A 10,301-nucleotide genomic window follows, 5' to 3' on the forward strand; every position below is an offset into this window, starting at 1 on the left:
TGGGGTGGTGGAGGGGAGAAGCAAACCTGAGAGGGGAGGGGAGAAGCCAGGGGCAGGGGGTCGGAGTAGATGGTCCACTAAGGTCCCTTCTGACCCTAGAATCTATGAGCAAGCTGGTGTAGGGTTGGGGAGAAGAGCTGAACCGATACAGGGGAGATGGGGAGGAGCAGGCTCAGGCCCAACATGGTGGGGGAGGGAGGGAACAGGGCCAGACCCCAAAACAGAGTGGGGGGGAAAGGGGAGAGTGGACTCAGGTGGCGGGGGTGGACATGGGGCTCTGTCCCTGTCCGTCGCCCCCCTCTCCTCCGTCATTCTTGACAGGCAGTTTGCTAGTCTCATTTTACAAGGGAAGCAGGGAAATAGTTGATATTTGTTACTACTCTGTGGCTTGTCTCCGAATGGAAGAGTTTAAAAAGAGAAGAGTGGGGTAGCAGATCTTTGAAATGCTGTCTGAAGATTCTGTTCAGGATTGCTAGGGTTCTTACAATCACCTGGATTATTTCCCCACTCCAGGAGGCTGGCTCTGCCTGCTCTGTCCAATTCCCAAACACTATAAGAAGGTTTAGCCCCATTAGTTTGCAGCACAGTAAGAGAGGACAGATTTGAGTTTCTCTCCATGAAAAGTGGCACTGAAGATACACATCTGCTTGAAGATACAAGGTATCTTTTTGCGTAGGGATCTTCCATAGTTCATCTGTAGAGCGCAAGCTGTAGTGCTGTTAGGTAGGCAGTAGCAAAGGTTGCATTAGTTTGGATAAAACCTATTTCTCATGAAAAAGCTGATCAAAGTAGTTCTTTTCTTTCCTCAAACATGCAGGAAAACTTCACCACTTGTTTTCTCCCTCTCATTTTAGGGTACAGTGAATGGTGTGCTGCTAGTGACACCAAATAATATTATGTTCGATCCCCATAAAACGGATCCTCTGGTCCAAGAGAATGGCTGTGAAGAGTATGGCATAATGTGTCCAATGGAAGAAGTGATGTCAGCTGCATTATATAAAGAAATAATGGACAGCAAAATAAAGGATTCATTACCCGTGTAAGAGATTAGCATTGGTAAAACTTTTTGCAAAAAGTGTTATTGGAAATGCATTGATAACTAGAGTAAATTAGGACAAACATTTTTTAAGAGGAGTATCCAAGAGCTATATGGAGAAACCTGGAAAAATCTGGAGGCTTTCTCTCTTTTTTTTTTTTTTTCCTTCCCACTCTTGATATGGTCTGTATATTTTAAAAAGAATTTTAGGTTCCCTGTGTCCTCCTCCGTCATTGCAGTGGTCTTCACTTATACATGTAGCTTCTAAAACATAATTGCTTCTTACTTAAAATAGGAAAGCTGTTGCAACTCCGAACAAACTAACTTTTTAACAAAAAAAAAAGCTTAAAAATACAACCAAATTTTGAAATAGTCTGACTTCCTTAAATAGTTTCAGATAGAAATCTTCATAATGTACTTTTCACAGTGTACTTCTAATAAAAGAAGATGTGTCCCTTTCTGCTGTTTCACTACCTAACCAAACCTGGGCAATTAGTGTCTAAAGGAGGTTTAAAAGTCTGTTAAAATTGTATTTTCTTTGCCTTCTTTTACTGGAGAAATGCAATGGGTTCTTTCTGAACTTAGCTTATTTGAGAGAGAGGGAGTCTGAGTTGAAAGGGTGTTTGAAGCTTTAAATAAGGAGGCTTCCACCCAACAGTTTAGGATGTAATATGCATTTTTTAAAAATTGGCTTTAAATCAGGGGCAGGCAAAATGTGGCCCACGGGGCCCCTAAAAAATTTAGAAAATTAATGTTTATCTGACCCTGGCTGCCGGTCCTGCGGCCCTCGATGGCTTGCCAAAACTGTAAGTGGCCTTCTGCCTGAAATAATTGCATGCCACTGCTTTAAATGGTGACCAAAAATCCTTTCTTTTCAGTCTGCTGAGATTTACTTCTGCCATTTCATACTATCCCACAAGTTCTCCAGTTCATATTCTTTCATCAGAAATGGAATACATGTGACTTAATTATTTTAATGGAAAAACAAGTTGGAACTTTGTAAAACCATGTTGCCTTTATCAATCAAAGTCACATAAGTGTATAAACATATTGCGGGATACCATGGTATCCTGAAGTATCGAGGGCATACTGGAGTGTGACACAGGAAGCCCTATGTTCTGCATTCACTGAAGAAAATTTATATATAGGAGGTTAAATAACTTTAAGTGTTCTAATGCTGCCTCTTCACCAGTGTTGTGTTGTAGGTCAGGATAAAAAGCAATTTGCTGACTTGAAAAAATGCCCCAGAGAGAATTTTTAACAAGCTTTTTGTCTAACAGTATGATCCCAAATACTTGCTATAACAACAACTCTCCAGATCTCTGTTTTAAGAATTACCTACAACACGGCTATCCAACCTTGGAAGCCACGTGTTGTTGGCGTGTAGCCCCTTGGCTGCATACAGCAGGGGTGGCTCCCCTAGGTTTCTCCCTGCTGCATGGATTGTGCCAGCAATGCATGGCCCCCTGAACTCTCCATAATGGGCTATACTGGTGGCATGCAGACACATGGACCCTTCACTGCTGTGGAGTAGCAGGCGAGGTGGCCACATGTTAACCACTCTCAAGCTGGCGGTTGGACAACCCTGGTCTAGGACTTAAGATGTTATTTCATGTGCTTGTCACTAGGGCCACAATAGATTGACTGTGTTGTTTCGTTTGCTACCCAAAATTGCATGGGGCCTCATTTTACCATATTTTGAATTTCTATCACTGAGTTCCATCAGCGTTGCTGGGTTTTTTTATTTTATTTTTTAAGTTTCCTTCTCTTGAAAGAAGAGACTTTTTCCAGAACATGCTGCATTTCATCTATCTACCCATTTTCTCAGTCATATTAGTATTTCTTCAGCCTTTTGCATTATCTCAGAATTTAAATGTAAAAATGATTCTCACTAACATGCAGCCTAACCTTTTTCTAGTTTACTGAAGATAAAATTACAATAAAAAGAAATAAAACAGTGACCTTTGCTATAGCTTTACTAGATACTGATTTTTTTTTTTTCTGTCCTGTAACTGAATTCACGTGACTAACATTCAAACTCATTTGAATTAATTTACAAATGAGCTTTCTGAGACAATGTGTCAAATATTACACTAGAATCACAAGAACAGATACAGTCACTTCAAATTAACATGACCACTTGTTTGGCTTGTGCTACTTTCCTTTTATGATGTCTTTTCAAAGAAAAAAAAAAAGGCATTCTCTCTTCCCAAGGAACTTTTTTGTTTATACTGTACATGGTGCCTGATATGTAGGACCTGGTTAGAAACAGCCCGAGTGTCGTGCAGCCAGAGCTCAGATGCACAGAATGATCATTCAAATTGTTTCTCTATTTAATTTTAAGACATTGGATGAATCCTTTTGAGTTACTAGTCTTTGAGCCAGAATATGTTCTGGGATGACATTGTGAATAAACAGGGCCCATTAAGATTTTTCCTTGAATATTCATATGGCAGTAGAATCAAGGTATGGCATATGTAGCAACACTGCCTTAAAAGTGATATGTCTGTAGAGGTTTGAGGATATACGTTCTCAGAAGATTGTTCTAGGATTTCCCTTTGTGGGTTACCTGATTTTTTTTACTGCAAAATAGATTTTTTTTTCCCCCTATAAAAATAAGAAGCACTGCAAAAAATATTTTTAAAAATACTTCAAAGTAGATTATTTTCTAAACTATATTTATTCTAATAACTGACCTCAGAATTAAAAACTTACAAATTTTACCTGACCTAGGATTGCTTTTATGTTTATATCTACTCCTGCTGGAGAAAACTCTTATGCTTTATGGTACTTGCATTTTATGTCAGCTTGATATATGTATGTGTGCATGAAGAATTTAAAAATGTCTTTTAAATAAACAAAAAGAGGGAAAAACTGGCCACCAGAAAGTCTGTCTCTGCCATATTGCTCTGTTTTAAAAGTGTGTTAGAACTTATAAACTACTAATGTCTCCAAACCCCTAACAGGCCCATAAATAATGTGTCTGGTCTAAGCCAGTTCTTGGCCTTTTCAGAGTTGGGGCACTCCTCCAGCACTTTCCTGAATGTGCAAGCATCCCCAGATGAGAAGTAGGTGCTGCCTCACCCTAAGTGCTTCTCAACCAGTTGCTGCTACTCCAGATAACATTTCTGCCCCAGCTGCACAGCCAGCCCAGGAAGGGCTATGGCGTGTGCATTAGGACTCTCTGGGCAGCATAAAGCAGACAAGAGCTGCCTCTTACTATAGTTCTACCTGTGCCCATGCTTCTCAGAAAGGGGCACGTGGGTTGAACTGTCCCATGTGCCCCTATTTCTGGGGAAAGCAGGTGTTGGTGGACAGACTAGGAAGGGCTACAGCTGAACCTGCTCCTTGCCTTATTTAGACTGATCAGAGACCCCTAATGCAGCAGCCCTGAGAGCAGAGCAGTTTTTGATTCAGTTAAGACTAAGTATATGCTGATAATTAGAAGAGATCTGTGTTGCAATATGTATACTGCAATACAGATTTAATTGGCTTTAGAATTACTCAAGCACTTCCTATTGGTATATTTACTTAAAATCAAATAACTGGTTCATTACGACTACTAGTCAAGGAATCTAATTTATATGACCGACAACTGAAACAAATTAACCTGTAACCCATCTGAGATGGAAAGGAGTAAACTTAATCCTGATCTATTTTAGTAATTGAACAACTTGGATTTCAAGAGGAGATGTAGTAAATAGATCTGAATCTTGTGGATGTCCGAGTTAAGCTGTCAGTATAAATTTAATTGGATATACTGAGTGTCGGATGAAGTCTACTTAAAACACTTTCTAGAAAGAGGTATAGTTTTGCTGCTGCTGAGGGCAGGAGGTGAAGGCATAAACTTAAGTGACTACAGAATTTGACTGTTTCTTTTAAATAGTAGAACCAATAAGTGTTCTCTTTTTGTCTGTACTTCATTCTGTCATAATGTCTGTATTCGTCCACTTTCTAAGCTGTTTAGTCTTAGATTAATAATATATCTATCTATACAGATAGATATAGATATAACTATATTTTAGATGAGAAAAGTCACTTAACACAGCAGTTCTCAACCTTTTTCACCTTATGTCCCACCTACATAAGGTAAAAAAATCCTGGTCCCGCTGGTTGACGAGCAGGGGGAAAGGGAGGGTATCCCCCAGAAGCCAGCCGAAGAATGGTGGGCCATCCCCACCAGCTGATCCAAGCGTGCAAAAGCGAAACCGGAAGTCCTGCCATGGCACTTCCAGTTTCCCTGCTGTGACCCAGAGGACCTTCGCATCCTACCAGTTGAGAAACCCTACTTAACATGTTAGGTAAAGATATATTGCTATGTGTCCAGTCTAATATAAAGTAGCAGACCTCCTAATATAGGTGGAGCTTGCAACAGCAAAGTTCTTTTACCCATCTAGCTTTTCTGCCAATATAATAGAGCCTTTCCCAAGAGTTTCGTTCATTAAACCAATTTAATGGAGTTAAATTGCTTTATGAAGGAATTCCCCCATATTCCTGTACTAGTAAGTCTTCAGCGTACAGTTTATCTTATGATCATATGTGAAGATGATTTGCAATATGTTACATGCTAACCTTTTGTTTAAGTTTCCTTAGTTCCTTTCAACATTAATTACTATTTACTACATTTATGAAATAAAGCACTTATACTTTCATTTTGTTTGCTTAACAGAGAGATAGAACAGTTATCTGCCAGGGATCTCTGCCACTTCAAGAAGAGTACAAGAAGCAATACAGATGAAATGGACTCAAGGATTCGAGATACTGGGAACGATAGTGCCAGCACTGCCCCTAGAAGCACAGAGGAGTCGCTTTCAGAAGATGTATTCACAGAGTCAGAACTCTCTCCAATACGCGAAGAACTGGTTTCTTCAGATGAGCTTCGACAAGACAAATCTTCCGGAGCTTCATCAGAATCTGTCCAAACAATAAATCAAACTAGTGCAGAATGTTTAACCATAGTTCCAGACTCAATTAATGTTCCTAGTGATTTAAAATCCAGTATTGAACTGTCTGTAAATGCCAGAAGGTTTGGTACCCATATTGCAAGTTCAGAAACTGCTGAAAAAGAAATAAAGGGAGAGGACAATGTAAGGGAAAATGTTGCAAACATCCTTTGGCAGTCTTTGCAAGGAGCACTGCATAGTGAAGTACATAGTACAGATGTAAGGGTTTGCACAGATCAGGATACCATGCTGGTCACCACACCAAAAGGAGAGAGTGAGAAAAGGGAAGAATGTCTGCCTTGTGAAGATATTACAGACTCTCAAAAGAGAGAGACAATTGGGAAGGGAAAGATAGTAAGGGAACGAACTCGAGATTCAGAGACAGAAGTGGAGGAGCTTCGTAAACTCTGGAAGACTCATACTATGCAACAAACCAAACTACAAAGAGAAAACATGCAGCACGATGCACAAAACGAATTTAAACACAAAGTGGTGGCTGAAGGAGATGGACAAATGGAAGGTGAGCAAGTCAGAGTTTATTTTCAGGTAACCTGCATGCTATGTATACCCTCTGCAGTACTACAAAAGCATTTACTTAATTAAAAAAAATAAATAAAGTAAGCCTTCAATGCATTTTCCTAATTACTGTAAATTGTTCTTAGGAAAAACTGAGACCCTTGTAATTGCATAATGAAATTTCTCCCTGGTTGGAACTCAGACATCATCTTGCTGCTGAAGTCTGGAAAAATTTGCTCTTTACAAAAGATACGGTTTTGCTGAGCGGGATAAAGTATAAGGATTAAGAGACTTGGATTTGTCTATGTTGCTTCTACTTGTCTGCCTAGATTTTTATCTTTACAATAATATTCAAATATCGTACATTATTAGTAAATTTTCAGATTGGCTATGACTGGATTGTCTCGAGTCCTGAACCGAACAAACTGTGCTCCTCATTATGTCATTTAAACCCTAGTCCCAAAAAGACCTTCTATGAATGAACTTTGCTTTTTGATGCTGAACATATGCAGTGTGGCTGAGTTAAATGGGAACTTAAAGGTTATGTAATTATAAAAGTTATTAGTGATTTAATGTAATGTTAAGGTTGAGATATTTAAGATAGTGTTCTGCATTTCATTTTATTTATTGTGTCATCCCTTTATGGTACTGAAATTGGATGAGGTTAAACACAAAAGCTTTTCCCAGCAAAGGAGAGCCTGATAGAAGGCAGAAAATAAGCGGATATTTGATTTTCTACCTATCTTCATTCTACCTAAAGGTCAATTCTGAGGGGATTTACCAACAAGGTACTGCTCAGGTGTCCCCTAGTTTCTAACCTGAGCCATTACAGGCACGTGCCTGAATTTCTGAGATGTCTGTGCAGTTGCAAACCAGTTCAACCTAGCCAGGTCAGACTAACCTGCAAAGATTGAATCAATTCAGGCTCAAGCTTTTTGAATGTCTGTCCTTAGCCACAGTGTTAACTTTTTTTTTTCTCTGTCAAGACACCTATATCTATTATAAAAAGTTAATATATTTCTGTACTGTGAGCATAGGTTCTGTGACAGACTGCGGTTTATATAATCTTTCTGTGTTAATATTGTTCATATGTTAAAATGTTGTGCAGCTCGGTTTACTTATAAAGCTAGCACACATGGAAAGAAGGCTTAATAGATTCCCTCCTAAGTGCCGGGGTTGTGGAACTTGTGGGACAAGATGGACCTGTAGCATCCACAGAGTCTTAGTAGCTTTGACATATCAATAAAATTAGATGGCCCACACCCAGGAAGCTGGGAGGGGAGGGGAGAGATGAGCATAACTGCAGAGAGGGGAGTATGAACTAAGAATGGTCAGTTCCTTGTGAGGGAGTCTGGGGTCAGAAGTAAGTTTTTTGGGAGCTTTGAAGAGGTTGGAGAGAGAGAGACTGTGGGGGGAAGATTGTGGGGTTCAGGAGTCTAGAAAGATTGAAAAAGAAACAGCTGAATATTTTGGGGGGTTCCCAGAACTGTGCAGGCTGGACTGGGGACAGAGGGACTGCAAACTCCTGTGGGGGTGCTGACAACCTCTGCCTAAGTAGTCTTTGTCCCAATAAATGTCACCCAGTTGAAGAAACTGCCTGCTTTGCTGCTTGAAATGTTGGATTGTGCTGGGTCTTCCCGACAAGAGGTAACATCCCTCTCTGAGGAGTAGATCTACAGTAAAATTTCCACTATCTGGCATTTAAGTAACCGGAATACTTTACTAACTGTAATTTCCGGCTGGCTGGCCAGACATGATGAGAGGGCGGTGGAAAGCTCGCATGCAGTGGCAACTGCTGCCACCCACCACCCTGCAGTGCTACTGCTCTGTGTGGCTGCTGCCAGGCTTCCCCCTCCCTGCTCCTCCAGCCAGACATGGGGCAGGGGGCAGAGGAAAGTTCACATGGCGGCTTGTGCTGCTACTGCTCCGCACTGCTGCTCCGCTGTGCTGCGGCTGCTCCGCATGCACTGCCCTGTGCTGAGCACCACTCTGCCATGCTGCCACCATTCTGCACTGCACCCTGTACCCTCAGAGACCAGACAAGGCCACAAGAGTCCTGAACAAGTATCCCTTGTAGGGCTCACTGTGACTAGTTCTGTTTAATCGTGCATTTAAAAGGACTATTAAAGAAGAAATGTTATCTTCACATTTTCAGTTGAGTTGAAGTTTTTACCATAGAACTAAAATCTCATAATATACAACCCTGTTTCTAAATTTGCAGTGTATTGTATCTGATGAGACCAGCAACAGTGATAATCTGTGTGGGTAAAAATATTGGTCATAGGACCTGTGCAACTTTTCAGTAAGTAAATGAGTGAAATGGGAAATTGCCCACTTCATAGGCACTTCATAGTTTTTTAGACATAATTATCCCAATAACGTAAGATACAATGATGGATTTGGGTCTTTCTTTAAACACTATTTATTTTATAATGTGAATTAAATGTTTATGTTTCTGGTTATCCCTTGTAGTATTAGTTGGCATGTGTTCATATCTCTCCAAGAGCTCTCCGGAAAAGTTTTGCATGAGGTAAGGTTAAATATACAGAATTGAAAGAACAAAAATACCTCTTGGTTGTAACACTGGACTAGGATTTTAGGAAATTTAGGTTCTGTTCCCAGCTCCTTCTAAAACATTGTATATGTGCTAAGGTCATTGTCTCAGTTCCTTGGTATAAAATGAGATAATGCTTTGATCTCTCGTAAGTGTATTGGGCTTTTAGTCGGTCTTTGAGGTCTTCATGTTTTATATGGTTGGTTGTCTGAATGACCCCTATTGTTGTTGACAACCTGAATAATTTAGAGAAGCTTTTGGCTCTAATTTACATGGAAATACAATTGACACCCAAGCAACTTAAAATTATCTCTATGCATTCCTGAGCTATGCTTAGTACTTTTTTATCGCAATTGAGGATCAGAACCTTAAAAAATGTTTTGCATTTTTCCCCTTCAAATTTAAGAGTCTCATCTCATGCAATCCCGTCTTCAAAAAAAAAAAGAAAAGGTTTTCTTTGGATTGAACTTGGTGTTATGGGTATTGGAAATGTAGAGCCTGTTAAGGGGACAGTTTATTTGGGGTTGTTCCTTATCTATTTAGCTGATTTGCTAATCTATACATGTTATCCAGAGTTCAGGAAGGTTTTCTTATGCCACAGATCAGTTATATTTTGTCACCCCAAGCCAGAGTTGGCAACTCAGCTCCTTTCCACAGACCACAAATCTCAGCATAGCTACATGCCGCTTCTGCTTTGTGCTGCCTTGAGCTAGATCCAACCTCTTTGTAGGTCAGATGAGCATGGGGCCATAGGCTGCTGACCCCTGCCTTATACAGCCAACAGGTATAATCTAATGATTTTTCTTCTGAGCTGTTTTTAAAATACAACATTCAATATGCTTAATCATATGCTCTTTCTCACAATTCTTAATTTTTATGGTAATAACATGAAAGTAACTTTAGAATGTGAAGAAATCTTAGTGGTGCAGTGACACGGCAGAAATTCATTATAAGATCCTAACTGTTGTGCTGGAGCAGACCAGTGGTCCATCTTGCCTAGTATCCTGTCTCCAACAGTGGCAGTAGTGGGTGGTTTAGAGAGAGAGTATATGAACTGGGTAGATTTAGAGTGGTGTATATTCCCTGTTTACTAACCTCCATGGTATCCACTGTCATTGTTTAGAAAACACATCCCTGACTTTCTGTTTAACAGTTATTAATTGACCAATCATGCATGAACTTGTTTACTCCCGTCTTGAATGTAGCTGTACTATCTGCCTCTACAATCTTCTGTGGTAATGAGTTTCATGAT

At 40.0% G+C, this 10,301-nt stretch overlaps 1 protein-coding gene across 5 annotated transcripts in view; it reads left to right on the forward strand.

Moving 5' to 3' along the window:
- OXR1 (oxidation resistance 1) overlaps nucleotides 1–10,301 on the forward strand; it is a 608,937-nt gene that overhangs the window by 477,232 nt on the left and 121,404 nt on the right. For all 5 annotated transcript variants that reach the window (XM_019528058.1, XM_019528061.1, XM_019528059.1 and 2 more), the window contains 2 exons: nucleotides 855–1,039; nucleotides 5,706–6,499. In XM_019528058.1, the coding sequence (XP_019383603.1) occupies nucleotides 855–1,039; nucleotides 5,706–6,499 (979 nt within the window). The remainder of the gene's footprint in view (nucleotides 1–854; nucleotides 1,040–5,705; nucleotides 6,500–10,301) is intronic.

Source organism: Gavialis gangeticus, unplaced genomic scaffold (assembly GCF_001723915.1).
Source record: "Gavialis gangeticus isolate Ggan-Ray unplaced genomic scaffold, GavGan_comp1, whole genome shotgun sequence".
NCBI lineage: Eukaryota > Metazoa > Chordata > Crocodylia > Gavialidae > Gavialis > Gavialis gangeticus.